Here is a 15,182-nt window from a genome sequence, read left to right on the forward strand (position 1 = left end):
GGGATCCCCTTCGAAATGATGAAGAATGCAAGGATGCCCAATATGGCCCCAAAGGATGGCTATATCTTTACCAATTTCCATCCGATTCCTGAGCGGAATACCTTAAACGATTTGTGGATCGATTCTCCATAATTCTGCATCAAAATCTAGAAACAAAATATTTTTCAGATTTTTTATCAAATTTTCTGGGGGATCCCCTTCGAAATGATGAAGAATGCAAGGATGCCCAATATGGCCCCCAGGGATTGCTATATCTTTGCCAATTTCCATCCGATTCCTGAGCGGAATACCTTAAACGATTTGTGGATCGATTCTCCATAATTCTACATCAAAATCTAGAAACAAAATATTTTTCAGATTTTTTATCAAAATTTCTGGGGGATCCCCTTCAAAATGATAAAGAATGCAAGGATGCCCAATATGGCCCCCAGGGATGGCTATATCTTTACCAATTTCCATCCGATTCCTGAGCGGAATACCTTAAACGATTTGTGGATCGATTCTCCATCATTCTGCATCAAAATCTAGAAAAAAAATATTTTTCAGATTTTTTATCAAAATTTCTGGGGGATCCCCTTCGAAATGATGAAGAATGCAAGGATGCCCAATATGGCCCCCTGGGATGGCTATATATTTGCCAATTTCCATTCGATTCCTGAGCGGAATACCTCAAACCAAATCTACGAACAATTGTATTTTTTCGACAATGCAGGGAAAGTTAAAATGATCGGTGGCTGCATATTTCCATCTAATTCTGACTATATTCATTCAAATATATTTTATAAAGATTTAAAATAACTATTTTTGAAATGCAGCCTTTTTTCAATAATTTAAAAACAGCAGAAATTGAAATCTATCTGCAAGATACTGTATCTTCGAACAATGAATGGTACTGCCACACCCGACGGTTAACAGCTGTCACAAGTTAACATAGCAACATTTTTTTGGATGTCCGGCAGCCCAAACATCTGGGTCTCAAGTTTTCGGGTCAGGAAAAAATTTATTCAGCTCTGATAATATTTATATATATTTTTTAAGCCGCTGCGATATATGTGATAAGCTAACGGACTACGTCCACGCACCATCAAACGAGAACTCAGAGAGGATGACGAGCGTCGGGGAGAACCCATTTGCGGCCCTTCTCCAGGAGGCCACAAAGTCCGATTGCGTGGCCCACAAACTGGTCGAGGAGGTGCTCCTGTTTACACTGGACAAGGCGAGGGCGGCCAGCAAAGGTCTGCTCTCTCTTGCTGATGTGGTGGTTGACACCAATGACGAAAATCTATCCGAGGACCTTGTGGCCCACGCCCTCTTCGAACGCCTGATGCTGACCGATACCACCCAGATTTCCGGGAACGCCAGTCCGGATGCTTTGGAGTCGCGGGCCATATACTACTTGCATGGTGCCTTTTCAAGAGCCGAGAGCATCCAGGCGGAGAAGAAAGCAGATTGCTCCAAGCTATTGGCTTTGATCCTGAACAACGCCAGCACCTGCATGCGTCAGCCGGACCTGTTTGCCCCCCAAAACTTTGCAACTCAATGGATGGAGCTGTTTGAGAAGGCTGATGAGCACGACAACACCACCCAAGAGTTTCTGGTTCGTGTCACTTGCAAGGTGATGGAGGAGGACGAAAGCATTGAGGCGCTAGGCGCCTTGAAGGCCATATTCTATCCGATGCTCACCGAGCTGCATAAACAAATCGTGAAGGAGAATTTGATCACGATCCCGAAGAACATATTTTGGATCTTGGGCTTCTTTGTGCGAGACAAGCGAGCTGCCGTCCTGGGAGAGTTGCTGATCGACTACACCACACCCAATCCCAAGGCGAAAGGTTTGAATTTTCATCAGTAGATATTTTAAATCCATTTGTAATTCATTGCTTGATTTGTTTCAGGTGGCGACTATATGGATACGCTGCTGGGCAGTCTATTGTGCATCTCGATACTGCCGAAAACCCAAAATGGAAAGTTCGAGTTCTTCAAGGATCTGTCGCTAAACCATACCGATCCGGCACTCTGGACTCTGCTATCGCATCACCAGAAATCCATATTTATGATCGTTAAGCAGCTTTTGGTCCTGTGTCCTGAAACCAAAAAGAAGATGATACAGTGGCTGGCCAATTGCCTGGACGCGAATATATCCCGTGGTCATCTGTGGAGTAGCATTAACGTGAACCTGGATCAGACGGTCCATAGCTCGGCCAGTGACGCGTTTATGAATAATCTGTGTTCCGTCCTCACTCGTCTCTGTGCTCCTCTCTGTGAACCAACGTTTAAGGTGAGTTTCCAACTCTATTCCAATTCGATCTAAATTACACTCCTTTTTATAGGTTCTTCTGGTTGATCCTACGTACTGTGCAGTGGCCGACAAGGATCGCTCGGCGAAGGATGTTAGCATGTTGAAGGCCTACGAGGAAACCTGCCTGTTACCCGCTGAAGAAGGAACGGAGCGCTTAACAGCCGAGAAGTACAATTTCATTACAGAAATCTTCTACATGACCCACAAGTGTTTCCAACTGGCCAACCGGCCGTGCATCGAACGCATGAATCGAGTGATGCGTGAACTCCAGAACACCCAGACGGCCTACGGGGAGGTGGTGAACAGCGATCCCAACAACGAACTAACCAAGAACCTGATGCGAATGATGATGGACCAAATGCAACAGGTGCTGAGTATTAAGAACACGCTGTCCGAACCCACGAACGACACCGCCATAGTCAAGTTTTTCGAAGCCTCTGCCATCTGGTTGACGGAAGTGGCGATGCTTCCGCGGGAGGACTACGAGAAGTGTCTGGATAAGAAGGATTTCTCCCCACAGGTGATGCGGAACTTGGAGCTGCTGTCAGACACGCCACCTTTCGTGGCTCCCTACCTCCAGTCCATACCGGAAATCATCATTGACAATATTGCAGCTTACTTGAACTTCTGCCGCCGCCTGAATGCTGACCAGTACCTCAACATATACGCCTCGTCGCACGACGCGATCTTTAAGATGACACTGTTGTTTATGGGAAGCTCCAGCCTGGTGAAGAATCCCCATTTGCGAGCCAAGCTCGCCGAGGCCCTTGAGTTTCTGCTACCGACGCCGGTTATGGGAAGTGTTCGGCAAAGATTTATTACCCAAGTCTTCGACACTCATCCTGACCGGTTGAAAGTGGTTCGCAGTTTGCTCAATGTTTTCGTTAGCATCGAGATGACCGGACAATCAGTGCAATTCGAACAGAAATTCAACTACCGCCGTCCAATGTATGCCATCATGGAGTTCCTTTGGACAAAAAAAGAGCACGTGCAGTGCTTCCGGGACCTGGCAGTTGAGGCGGAACAAAATATTGAAGCCATCGAGCCGCCAATCTTTCTGCGATTCATAAATCTGCTCATCAACGATGCCATATTTGTGTTAGACGAGTCTCTGTCTAATCTAGAGCAGATCAAGCAGCTTCAGCAAGCCCAGGACAACGGGGAATGGAACAGCTTGTCGCAAAACGAGCGCCAACAACAGGTGACCAACTTGCATCACTTGGGCATGCTGGCGCGCTTCGACAACATCCTCGGAAGGGACACAATCAATACCCTGAAGCTTCTAACGACAGAGATAAAGAGCATTTTCTGTCACAACAGCATGGTGGACCGCATCGCTGCCATGTTGAACTACTTCCTGTTGCATCTAGTTGGACCCAGAAGAGAGCGCTTCAACGTCAAGGACAAGAAGGAGTTTGAATTCGATCCGGCCCAAACTGTGCTGGAGATCTCCCATATCTACATCAACCTGAGCAAGGACGACAGCTTCTGCCTTGCCGTCTCTCAGGATGGACGATCCTACAGCGACCAGCTTTTTGGTTATGCCGAAAACATACTGATTCGTATCGGGGGCGGGCAGTTGATAGGCGACATGTCCGAGTTCGCTGCCAAAGTGAAACGAATGGGCGCGCAGTATAAGGAGGAGCAGGAGCTGCTGGCCGACGCGCCCGAGGAGTATTTAGACCCAATCATTTCCACACTGATGACCGACCCCGTGGTGCTACCCAGCTCGAAGGTCACCGTAGACCGTTCCACTATTGCCCGGCATCTGCTGAGCGACCAAACAGATCCCTTCAATCGCGAGCCCCTAACCATGGACAAGGTCAAGTCCAATGAGGCCCTCAAACGGGAGATTGAAGAGTGGATCGAGGGCAAGCGAAGTGCAGCCAGCTCAAAGAGTTGAGCTTAATTGTCGAACCAAAGAGGTGGCTCCATGGGATAACGGATCAGGCTATAGTCAATATTATTCTCGATAAGAATTCCAATCATACATTGTTTCGTGTATGTTCCATAAGTGTACAGTTAGTGGTGTTACAATTTATTCCTAATTGTCTTTTTCTTTCGGTCGAATAAAAGTTTCCATAATCTAAGTGGTAGTATTTAAAAAACGAACAATTTCTGATTATACGGCAATTGATTTTGAGACTGTCCACTTTATATTTATTACAAGTTTATAAATTTTATTTTTTTTCATCACACTCGGACGTTTCCGTGTCAGGATTGTCTTTGGAGGAGGGAGACCCGCCGTCATAATCCTCCAGTTTCGCTGATTTGATGAAGCGCTGAAATTGACGACGTCCTCTCAGGTGCCACAAGCCCTCGTGGTAGGTCTTAGGCATCACCTCATCAAGTTTTTTGTCAAAAATATAGGTGACGTGCAAGGCGTTGCAGTGGATCCTCTGGTGGCTCCCGGCATCGATGGCACTCACCATGACCATTGTCTGGAGATAGTTCTCGTGGGTATAGACGACATAAGCGGACATTGTCATGAAACTGTGGACGGGTATCGGGCGTTCGAACGTGATGTCCGACAAGAAGCTAACCATAGCGGGTGCGCCGCAGTAGAGACTGGTCGCAATGAAACTAGTCTCCAGGGCCCGGCGAATGGTGAAGCCGCCAAAGATGGTGTTCGAGTTGTTTCGGTTCTCGGGAAATGGATGAATAGTGCAATCACGCCGCGTATCAGACATCCAGCGGGTGTTCTTCGGGAGACACGACTCCTCCATGTCTCCCTGGCTGCTCCTCGTGCGCTGGAAAATATCAAAGAGGATTTTCACCTCCTCTTTCGTGGGGGGCACCTTCGATTCTGGTTTATCCCGCTTCTTTTGACGCTTTTTGTGCCGTTTTAGGGCCTCCTTGTAGATTTCCTTCTCCTTCTCGTTACCAGGGACCAGCTTATTAACTGGAGCCGGACCACTATTGACGGCGTTGCGGGCCACTATGAGGAAAATAGCCGTCGACAGAAGCTTCCCACATTGCCGCACATACATAGTAACCTCCATTGAGCTGTGACCAGTATACGACACATAACCAGACATCTCCACATCCGTATCCGTGTCGAATTTATCCGGTAGGAACTTGGCCTGATCCACCAAAAGGGTCACGAACGTATACGGCAGAGGAATACCCTTTGGCAAATTGGGCAAGAGAACATGACGATGACAGATCCACACTAACAAGGTTAAAAACAGGTTAAAAATAAAAATAGAGACTAAGGCCACTTTTTACCAGCAAATATATCCAGTTCCTCCATAATCCTGCCAATCCTCACATATCCCGTAACCTGGACAAAGCGTTCGCGAACCAGTGGATCGGATCCTAAGAGTAGAGTTGCTGACGTGAAAGAATCCTTCATGGAGCGTTCCGGCAATTCTTCCGGTTTGGGATGGTATTGCAGCAAACCCTCTCTACTCTTTGGAATGGTGTAGTAGCCCGGCTCAACTCCAACTTGCTCCCGTATTATCTTCTTCACTGTTCTTAGACATGGGATTAGTGTGATTGGCAATGGAAAATTGGTCACAAGTTACCTTCCTCCAAGGTCCCCGAGCTGTGGTCATATTTTAGGGTCTGCATACTGTTCCAGCGTAGGGCACCCAGCTGCGAACAGAATCGCCGGAGGGATCTAGCGCTCCTGACACTCATTTGGAAAATTTTGATGTTTTTTTGGAAAGCAATTTCATATTTCATAAACTTAAAAATGTGTCAAATGTTCGAAAACATGCCTCATTTTTGCTATTACAAAATATATTTTACTATTTATTCATAAATGTTGTTTTGAAACACAAAGAATTTTTTATTTCTTTACGTTCTATTGAGAAACTCGGTGACTAACTGAAGGAACTCGTGCGGGCGCTCAAAATGAACCAGGTGTCCTGCATCCAGCCAATGAATCTCGGCATTGGGAAATATTTCGAGAATCTGCGGCCAGTGTTCTTCCTTCATGTAAGGTGATCTCGATCCGCAAATGAAAGTGGTGGGTCCGGTGTACGGTGGCAGTTGGTCCCCTTTTGACAGATACTCATCGATGCGTCCGGTGAACTGACTGAGCACCTCGGCGTTACAGGCCCAAGAGAACTCGCCCGTTTCCGAATTTTTACGCAGATTCAGCATGATAAAGTCGACGGTGCCAGTATCAAGTTCCTCCATCAGATGATTCCTCGCCAATTTTCTTCCCTCGGACATGGACAGAGTGCTCGGAATGGCCAGGTTCAGCATCGCATCAAAGATGAGTTTCATTTCTTTGGTGGATCGGGGCAGAGCAATCGGCGATATGTCCGCCACAATCAATCGTTCCACCATCTTGGGGTTCTCGCGGGCGAAGTGCATCATGGTACGGCCGCCCATGCTATGGCCCAGACAAGCAGCAATGGGCTGTTCCCGCATCTCCAGAAAGTGTCGCACATCTGCGCTCATGGACGTTGAGTCATGGACTTGTGTATGAGGGCTGTCGCCGTGGTTGCGAGCATCTATGGCATAGATCTTTCTAGGATTCGTCCTCTCCAGAGCCTTGCTTACTCCGCGCCAGTTCTGTTTCGAACCGAAAAGCCCGTGCAGGATCACCAGTGGTGGCTTGGTGGGGCTTTCTCCTGGATATACATCGAAACTCAGATCTACTGGTTCTGAGGAGTAGGATCGCTGGACCAGGAAACCTAAGGTCGGATGCAGTTTCCTTGCCGCAGTCCTTGCCAGGAGAGAACTTAAAAAATTTCCCTGCAGCGGCATTTGGTGGCCAGTGTGTACTTATTGTTGAAAATATTTTAAATATTACATAATTTCTTAAAGTTTAATTTTTTATTTTATCAATCAAATCATAAGTTTTTTAATCAGAATGGGGAAAAAATATTAAAATATTTTTCACCACTTTCTTGACAATTTGAACTAAACGAAGTTAAAAAGTTATCAAATAGTAACGGTTTTTTGATTATTTTTAAAAAAATTATATGGTAAAAAAAACCTATAGTCATATGAAAGTGTTTAAAAATCAGAAAATGTTTACTTTTAAGCCATTGATTCATGAATTTTTTTAATTCTAAAATTCTTAGATAAAATTTGAATTTTTTTTTTTTAAATCCTGATCTAACAGTATGGCATTTTTCTGGTATATGACTATGGTCACACTGCATTGGCATACGGTTCAACTGACTTTTTTACGGAGTGAAGTGCAGAAAAATGAGTTAAGCTTTCCCTAAAGCCATATATTTTACATAACGGTATTGCGAGTAATATTCGAAATAGGTGGAGCGCGGCTAGACCCGCTGCCAATACTACCCCACCCCTCCTGGCCCATGAAATCAATTAAGCGTAGAACGCCGTAACGCGAAAATCGATTTCGCTTTCGGCTGCGGGCGCAAGCAATAACAGAAACACCAGCTAGAATGTCCCCGTGGACAGTGGATACGGGAATGGAGATGACTGCCAACGGGCGGCGGAGGAAGGCAATGCACCAGCCTGGTTCTACCAGCTGGCACGGACACTGGCAACGGGCACTGCTTCTGGCGGGGATTATCCTGAGTATTCTAACGACAGGCTGCGATGCCACGGACACCGACATCGCCCTGGACGCCAAGGCCACTCTGAATCATCGTATCCAAAGCCTCGATCTGCTCGTCTTTGTGTTCCTGTTGGCCCTTACGGTTCTCACCATATGGCTGTTCAAGCACCATCGAGTGTCCTGGCTACATGAGACGGGTCTGGCCGTAATTTACGGTATGATTTATTGATTTTCATAAATCAATTTAAAATGGAGGGGGATTAGTTAGGTTTCAAATTAAGCTTAAGGTTTTTAATGTTTAAAGAATAATTTTTTTTATAAGGACCTTGATTGTTAGGCAAGAACTGCAGAAAACCAAAAGCTTAAAAGAAAGGAAAAGTATCTCTTGAATATCAATATTGATTGGAATCCTGACTCATGTTGAAAACAATGCTGATGGCTATAAGTGCTATCGGTTACCAGTTCTCCCTGGGTAACCCCAGCACCTGCAGCGACGTAGCGCCCTCATTGCCACCTCTTTGTTGTCACATACATATTCGAAATTACGCTTTTGTGCACGCCATTGACATTGGGGGAATTGGGGAGGCATTAAACGACACCCACGATAGTCTAAAAAGTAATGAAAATAAAACATTTCTAGGGGTACATAGAATAGAACACAACCGGCACGCAACAGAGAGACAGAACTCTTTATTTTGCAATGAAATATATTAGACACGTGCCCTTGACGTGGTTGCCCATGCATTCTCATTGGGGGTTTCCACATTCATGGCTCTTCTTGATCGCCGAGTACTTTGTTAGCCTCACATTTTAATTTTTTTCGTTAGATATCCAAATAGTCGAGACAGCAAGTCAACAAGATTTCTTTTTACTAATTAAAGCTAATGAAACAATTCAATAAAACTGGTTAGGCGGGAGCCCAGTCAGCGTAAATGAGAAAATAAAATTATTATTTAGTATGCAAACTCAGAGCGGGGAGAAAGCTTTTTTATTATTCACGACGCGATTTGATCATCCCTTCGAGTGGCCTTTACTGCCGGGTTTTTTGTTTACGAACATGGCATAAAACTCAGATTCAGCACGAAAAGGCAGTATGATAAGAGTAACCGCTTAAGCACTTGTTTCAGAGCTGATAAGGTTCGAAATGCCCAGCTACTTATTGCCCCCATACTATTAGTCACTTTCATATTTGCGATAGGTCAGGCTTTGATTAAATATTATGAGAGATTAAGTCTACAAATAATTATTTAAATATTTATTATAAATTCAGAAAGTCATTTAACACGTGAATTTGACAAATATTTGCTTATTTTATTACAGGTCTGATTGTGGGAGCCATAATACGCTATGCCGGCACCTCCACCACCCTGGTCCATATGCAGGTGGAGCCCCAGGGCACTCCGGTCTACAGCGATAAGCTGCCACCAGATACGCTCTGGTTTAAGGTGAGACAGTAAATATCATCTCAACATATATAACAATATAATTATCATTTGTTTCCTATTTCAGTATCCAGTCAACCAGACCAATGGCACCAAGAACCCCGAGGGCATTAAAACATATGCCTACGTTTTCCGCGGGCAGGTCTACAACGAGGATGAGAACGAAATAGATCTGAAGGCGACATTCGATCCGGAGGTATTCTTCAACATCATACTGCCTCCGATCATCTTCTACGCGGGCTACAGCTTAAAAAAAGTATGGTCCTTTGCGTAAAAAATAAGACAATTTATCACTAATTGTAATTTTATTTTCACAGAAATATTTCTTTCGAAATTTGGGTGCCATTCTTACCTTTGCTATTGTGGGGACCACACTGTCGGCCTTCCTCATCGGTGGTTTCATGTACGGCTGTGTGAAACTGATGCCCAACTACCTGAGCACCGGCTTCTCGTTCTTGGACACCCTCTACTTTGGAGCCTTGATTTCGCCCACAGACCCGCTCACCATTCTGGCCATTTTCAGTGACCTGCGGGTCGATGTGAATCTGTACGCTCTGGTTTTGGGGGAATCTGTCCTGAACGATGCCGTGGCCATTGTTCTGAGCGGGTAAGCTTTCAAAATGATAAAATTATTTCTGAGTAATATATCTATTCTCCCTTCAGAGCCATTCAAAACTATGGAGAACACTATTCCAACAGTGGGGAGTTCGAAACGACGGCGTTTTTGCGGTCTATGAGTGACTTCTTCTCCATTTTCCTACTGTCGCTGATGATTGGAGCTGCGATGGGCTGTCTGACAGCATTGATATCCTTTTTAAACAAACATGAATATTATAAAATAATCTTTTAAGTTTCAGTACAGTATTTGGTTTTCTTAACTCCCGCCACACATGACAAAGTTTACGCGGGTTCGCGATTTCCCACTCTTGGAGTCGGCTCTCTTCGTCCTCATGAGCTACAGCACTTTCTTGCTGGCCGAGGCGACGGAGCTGACGGGAGTGGTGGCCGTGCTCTTCTGTGGCATCTGCCAGGCCCATTACACCTACAACAATCTCTCGGAGGACTCCCGGCAGCGAACAAAACAAATATTTGAGTTACTCAACTTTCTGGCAGAGAACTTTATCTTTTCCTACATTGGAGTGTCTATGTTTACCTTCCCGAAGCATCATTTTGATGCCGGATTTATTATAACAGCTTTTGTGAGTTCTTAAATAATTTTATTTGTCTTAAACATAAAATAACGACTTGAATTTGTAGATCTGCGCCGCGCTGGGACGAGCCGTCAACGTGTATCCCCTATCCTGGTTGCTAAACATCAGACGAAAGCCCAAAATCTCCACAAACTTCCAGCACATGCTCTTCTTTGCTGGTAAGTGGGACTAATAAATAATTGATTTATAGATTTCTAGTTATAAAAATATATATTTCAGGGTTACGAGGCGCCATGTCCTTTGCCCTGGCGATTCGGAACACAGTATCTGATGCTCGACAGACCATGTTGACGGCCACGTCCCTGATTGTTATCTTCACGGTCATTATACAGGGCGGGGCGGCTAATTTTCTGCTCAATTGGCTGAAGATACCGTGAGTTCGTGACTAAACATTCCATTTAACTTAATTCCTAATGGCTTTTAAATCTCAATTGCAGTGTTGGGGTTGACGATGAGACTGAACAATTAAATAATTACCAAGTGCACAGTGTGAGTACATGAAAATAAATTCCTTGATTGTAATTTACAAAGTGTAGGTCATAAAATTAGATTAATTCCTAAAGTATAAGTGTAGTGTGCAGATTTTTTCTAATATTCGCTTTATTCCAATACTATTTTGAGCATCTCGATTGTGAAAATATGAACTTCTAACTCTCTCACCTTTAAAATAATTAAATTTAACTTATCATTTCTGTTATTTACACACTTCTGCGCAATTCACAAAATCAAACCATCACTTAAAAGGTTTACAATTCAATGGACAATTCACATCCGCAGACGGTAGGTTTTGGAAACGATCATTCAATGCATTTTTATAGAACCTATTTGTTTCTCGTTACTCGTGTGCATTCCCCCATTATGTTTACTTTAGTTAGGCCTTTTTATTAGCTTTATTTTTTGTAATCCCTATCGAGAGTAGTGCTAATGCCATTTCATTGAACTCTGTGTTAGTCTGATGGCTACTTGCAGGATGTGGAGAGCGGTGGCGGCGGAGGACGCGGCAAGATGCGTATGTCAGGAGGAGGCACAGAGTCCAACCTAGACACGCCGATTGACGGTCCAAACGGAAGCTTGGGTGGCGGTCGTCGCCGCAATAGTCATGAAAAGGCAATTCTTGCCAGGATTTGGGGAAGCTTCGACACCAAGTGAGTGGATGATAGATAGTCTTGGCGAGAAGGTTTCTGAGAATAGTATTTATGATCTCCCCAGGTACATGAAGCCACTGCTGACCCACTCGAGACCTACTCTCCTGGAGACTCTGCCCGTCTGTTGCAATCCCATCGCCAGGCTGCTCACCACAACGCAGCAACTGACACAGGTAAGTTAAGATATTTCTTGAAAGTAATAAGCCCTCATTAATGTATATTCTGAAACAGGATGGTAGCGAGTTCAGGCGCGTTGACTCCGACTCTGATATCTGCATAGACAATGACACTGGCAATGGCCTTAGCCAGGACGGTGGGCCAGGAGGCGGTGGGCCGGGGTCAGGCGGAACAGGCGCAAGTGTGGGGCGGCGCAACTCCCTCAGTCGCGTAAGTATCCGTTACACCGGCGATACTCACCATCTACTTGCTAGCTACCGAAATGTTGAATGAAAGGAATGTTGAATGAAGCACCCCCACCCAGAACCAAAGACTAACCTAGTCATAGCAAGCCGGCCATTAACACTCGAGAACAATGTCAAAAAAAAAAAAAACCACACCTTAGATACTTTGGCAGAGTAGACACACTATTTAATCTCGGCTGAAATGTGATTTTTGTTTTTCATTTTTTATGGAAATCATTTTATTACTTATTACTATTATTGGGTGGATGAAAAAGGGAGTTGTTGAATATGAATATGAAATATTGTTAATTATTCGTATAAGTTTGTGAGACGGCGAGCAGATAGCCTGATACTAGCCCGAAATTGGAAACACTTATGTAATATTAATTTGACTGTTAACTACTATTTAATGCATGCTTTACCAAATATATATTTATATACTCGAAACATAACTCTGGCGGCGATGATATTAATTTACTTATTTAATCATTTCTGCGACATCTTTCTTTCTGTCTTTCCTTCAAACAATTAATCATCTAACAAACTCTCATGTGGACTCTTTATCAATTTACCTTTGGTTGCTCTAACAATACCACCAACAATGCCAACAAAAATGCCAAATCCTCTGCTCCCCAACGAAAAATAAAACTGCATTCATCTCAAAAACCAAAACATCTCTTGACACTAATCTATAACTCATATTGGTATGCCTATCTTAAAAGTCAATCCAATTAAATGCGGCAAATCACCTTGCAAATGATCTCAGCCTGGCTACTAATAATTTCATGTAAAAAAAAAAAAGAATTCTCCGGACTAACAAGCGATTAAAAAAATAATTATATATTTAAAGTTTATTTAGTATTTTGTAATGCCCAAACTTATGTTTGTTTTTGTCTACTTTTCCTTGGTGAACATAATATTGTATGTACTATAATATGGTGGCACAGACGGAGACCCAAACATGATAATCCTAGTCCAGGGAGCCGCCTGTCTGTCAGTCTAAGAAATGATTAACCAATGGCTTCTTATAGCGCACTGCTGTTAAGATGTTCGTTTGTATCGTACAATTATAATTTTTGTATTTATTTCCATAATCTTATTTCTTAGATACTAACACGCGACTAACCATGTAAGTACAAATTATTTAAATGCAGATTATTTCCTCATTTGCTTAATGTCCTATGGTTTTCGCTTGTTTTTAAAACACACATCCAATTATATATTTTTTGTTTAATGTTCATAATTTTTATATTTTAGGTTGAAGGCGAGCATCGAAATGTTTATACTTAAGTTTATTTTTTTGTTATTTATATTAATTGGTCTCATTCGAAATGAAAAATGTGGAAAAATGTACAAATTAGATTATTATTCTTATGTTCTTTCTTGTTTACACAATGTGATTTGGAACTGTAGTTATAAAAATAAATAAAATAGCGATTACTGATTTGAATCGATTCGAAATATGAGTTAGGTCTTTGCTGAAACTGGCTACCAAACATCGAGCTCACACAATATGAATCACCTATACCTTATCACACGAATAACTATTAAGTCCATTGTTTAATATTGTTTAAACTGTTTTTCTATATGTAACTTAGTTTCGCCATAGTAAATAAATATACACACAAAAAATATAAATATTTATACGAGTACTTACAGAATTTTTCTTTCTCTTTTTTATTTGCATTACAAATTATGCAAACCTTATTATATTCGCCTGAAATAAAAATTTTGAATTCAGATGGAGATTCTGGAACACGTTCAAAGTCCTGTGTCGACGCGAATCAGACTTTTAGGATTTTATGGCAAAAAGTTATAAGAGGCGAGGATCAAATAATCAACCATAATTTTTGACACATTTTACTAAAAGTTTATCTCTGATTTACCAAAAAATAGTTAGTGTAAATATATAGTTTTGGAGGCTACAATTGACGTACTTAAAATCCTTAAACTAACCTATTCCATTATACTTTTAATTTATATCTGTGCTAATTCTTACTATATACATACGCTGTACTTAACACAAAGCAAAGCTCTTTGAAGATATTAATTGTTGTGCTGTTAAATATTAAGTCATAAAAATAAAATTTATTAAACAATATGATTTTTGAATTGTGGCGGGCTTTTTTCAGCTTATCGAAGCAAGTACCTTCCCTAAATCATCAGTTTGGGGATAATGTTATCGATATCGACAACTACCTACTTAAGCGCGCAAAAGAAATACAATTGAGCTGCAATTTCTTCTTATTCTTTTATGGAAAGGTGTAAATCAGTAATTTAAAGTCGGACACCATGGAGTTAGTCAAGCGCAGCTTCATCCGCGCCTGCAAGAATCACAGCTATCTGTCCTATCAAATGATTGACGAAATCCTGACGCCGCTGTGTGACGCCCACAAAGTCCGCAAGCCCACCAGCAAGGAGGCAATCAAAGCATTTGTTGGAGAGATAAACGACTCCATTAATAATCTAGGCCAGACCTTGGACTTCATCAAATACAACATCCGGGGTGAGGAGTACCTGGTGTACTCAAAGACCGATGCGACGCCGGACACCGTCGCGAACACGGGACTGACCGCCGAGGAGTGTCAGTATTTCTCCAAGTTGCTAGACCGGATCGCCTCAGAGGAGGACTGCCGCATCCCCTGGAACGCAGCCTACAGCGAACATTTCTTACACACCTCCTCGAAGCCATTAAAGAAGAGTCGCATGCAGCAACTGCTCCAGAAATGGTGCAATATGGGGTATTTTCAGGAGATCGACGAGAGCATCTACCTCGGGCCGCGCAGCCTCGTTGAACTCAGCTTTTACCTGAGCTCCAATCACTCCGATTACATTAAGAATTGCACGCTCTGTAAGGGCCTGGTGATGTGGGACATCAGGTGTTCGTCTTGCCAGATCCAGTTCCATCGAGAATGTATACATAAGTACCTGCAAAAACGGGATATCTGCCCTTCCTGCAGCAACTTATGGACAACTCCCTTGCGCAAGTCCACAGGTGCATCCTAGCCAGATCAAGGGAAATATATATGTTTTCAAATGTTATAAAATTACTTACATTCCTCATGAAACCCTAAAAATAAAGATACGCTAAGTGTTCTTAATTTAAAATAAAGTTTAAGAAATATAAGATTGTTAAACACAAATTAAGAGGAGATAGACTTTTTGTAAAGTTCCTTTCTATCCGATGATCACT

The 15,182-nt window shown here is 42.9% G+C and overlaps 5 protein-coding genes across 17 annotated transcripts; 3 read left to right on the top strand and 2 right to left on the bottom strand.

The window, feature by feature from the left end:
- Positions 1-934: 934 nt before the first annotated feature.
- LOC6497278 (ubiquitin conjugation factor E4 A) lies at positions 935-4,411 on the top strand. The gene is made up of 3 exons (XM_001962365.4): positions 935-1,832; positions 1,896-2,278; positions 2,331-4,411. Exons 1-3 carry the CDS (start codon positions 1,106-1,108, stop codon positions 4,200-4,202), a joined length of 2,982 nt encoding a protein of 993 aa, XP_001962401.1. The 5' UTR covers positions 935-1,105; the 3' UTR covers positions 4,203-4,411.
- Positions 4,412-4,414: 3 nt separating this feature from the next.
- LOC6498249 (acyl-coenzyme A thioesterase 9, mitochondrial) lies at positions 4,415-5,986 on the bottom strand. Of its 2 annotated transcripts, none has more exons than XM_001962364.4 (3): positions 5,827-5,986; positions 5,528-5,770; positions 4,415-5,471 (listed from the first exon to the last, which is right to left on the bottom strand). In XM_001962364.4, exons 1-3 carry the CDS (start codon positions 5,984-5,986, stop codon positions 4,480-4,482), a joined length of 1,395 nt encoding a protein of 464 aa, XP_001962400.2. In that variant the 3' UTR covers positions 4,415-4,479. The 2 variants fall into 2 exon arrangements, with proteins under 2 accessions (XP_001962400.2, XP_032307368.1); XM_032451477.2 differs by having other exon boundaries at positions 5,528-5,775; positions 5,827-5,964.
- Positions 5,987-6,025: 39 nt separating this feature from the next.
- LOC6502459 (protein ABHD11) lies at positions 6,026-7,133 on the bottom strand. The gene has a single exon (XM_001962363.4). It carries the CDS (start codon positions 7,019-7,021, stop codon positions 6,101-6,103), a length of 921 nt encoding a protein of 306 aa, XP_001962399.1. The 5' UTR covers positions 7,022-7,133; the 3' UTR covers positions 6,026-6,100.
- A 251-nt stretch (positions 7,134-7,384) lies between these two features.
- On the top strand, positions 7,385-14,090 carry LOC6497279 (sodium/hydrogen exchanger 6). 12 transcript variants are annotated; one of them, XR_006507400.1, is made up of 16 exons: positions 7,385-8,005; positions 9,111-9,235; positions 9,300-9,488; positions 9,550-9,839; positions 9,896-10,037; positions 10,123-10,431; positions 10,490-10,601; positions 10,663-10,816; positions 10,881-10,932; positions 11,188-11,223; positions 11,395-11,588; positions 11,653-11,761; positions 11,820-11,975; positions 12,937-13,041; positions 13,097-13,118; positions 13,247-13,443. XR_006507400.1 is itself a non-coding variant. In XM_014906124.3 (14 exons), the coding sequence occupies exons 1-14, from the start codon at positions 7,675-7,677 to the stop codon at positions 13,806-13,808; spliced, it is 2,277 nt and encodes a 758-aa protein (XP_014761610.1). In that variant the 5' UTR covers positions 7,385-7,674; the 3' UTR covers positions 13,809-14,090. The 12 variants fall into 12 exon arrangements, 9 of the variants coding, with proteins under 9 accessions (XP_014761610.1, XP_014761613.1, XP_001962398.1 ...); XR_006507399.1 differs by having other exon boundaries at positions 12,937-13,118; positions 13,247-13,455; XR_006507401.1 differs by lacking the exon at positions 13,247-13,443 and having other exon boundaries at positions 12,937-13,037.
- Positions 14,084-15,136, top strand: LOC6497280 (non-structural maintenance of chromosomes element 1 homolog). The gene has a single exon (XM_001962361.4). The coding sequence runs from the start codon at positions 14,282-14,284 to the stop codon at positions 14,993-14,995; it is 714 nt and encodes a 237-aa protein (XP_001962397.1). The 5' UTR covers positions 14,084-14,281; the 3' UTR covers positions 14,996-15,136.
- The last annotated feature ends 46 nt before the right edge of the window (positions 15,137-15,182 follow it).

Source organism: Drosophila ananassae, chromosome 3R (genome assembly GCF_017639315.1).
Source record: "Drosophila ananassae strain 14024-0371.13 chromosome 3R, ASM1763931v2, whole genome shotgun sequence".
Lineage (NCBI taxonomy): Eukaryota > Metazoa > Arthropoda > Insecta > Diptera > Drosophilidae > Drosophila > Drosophila ananassae.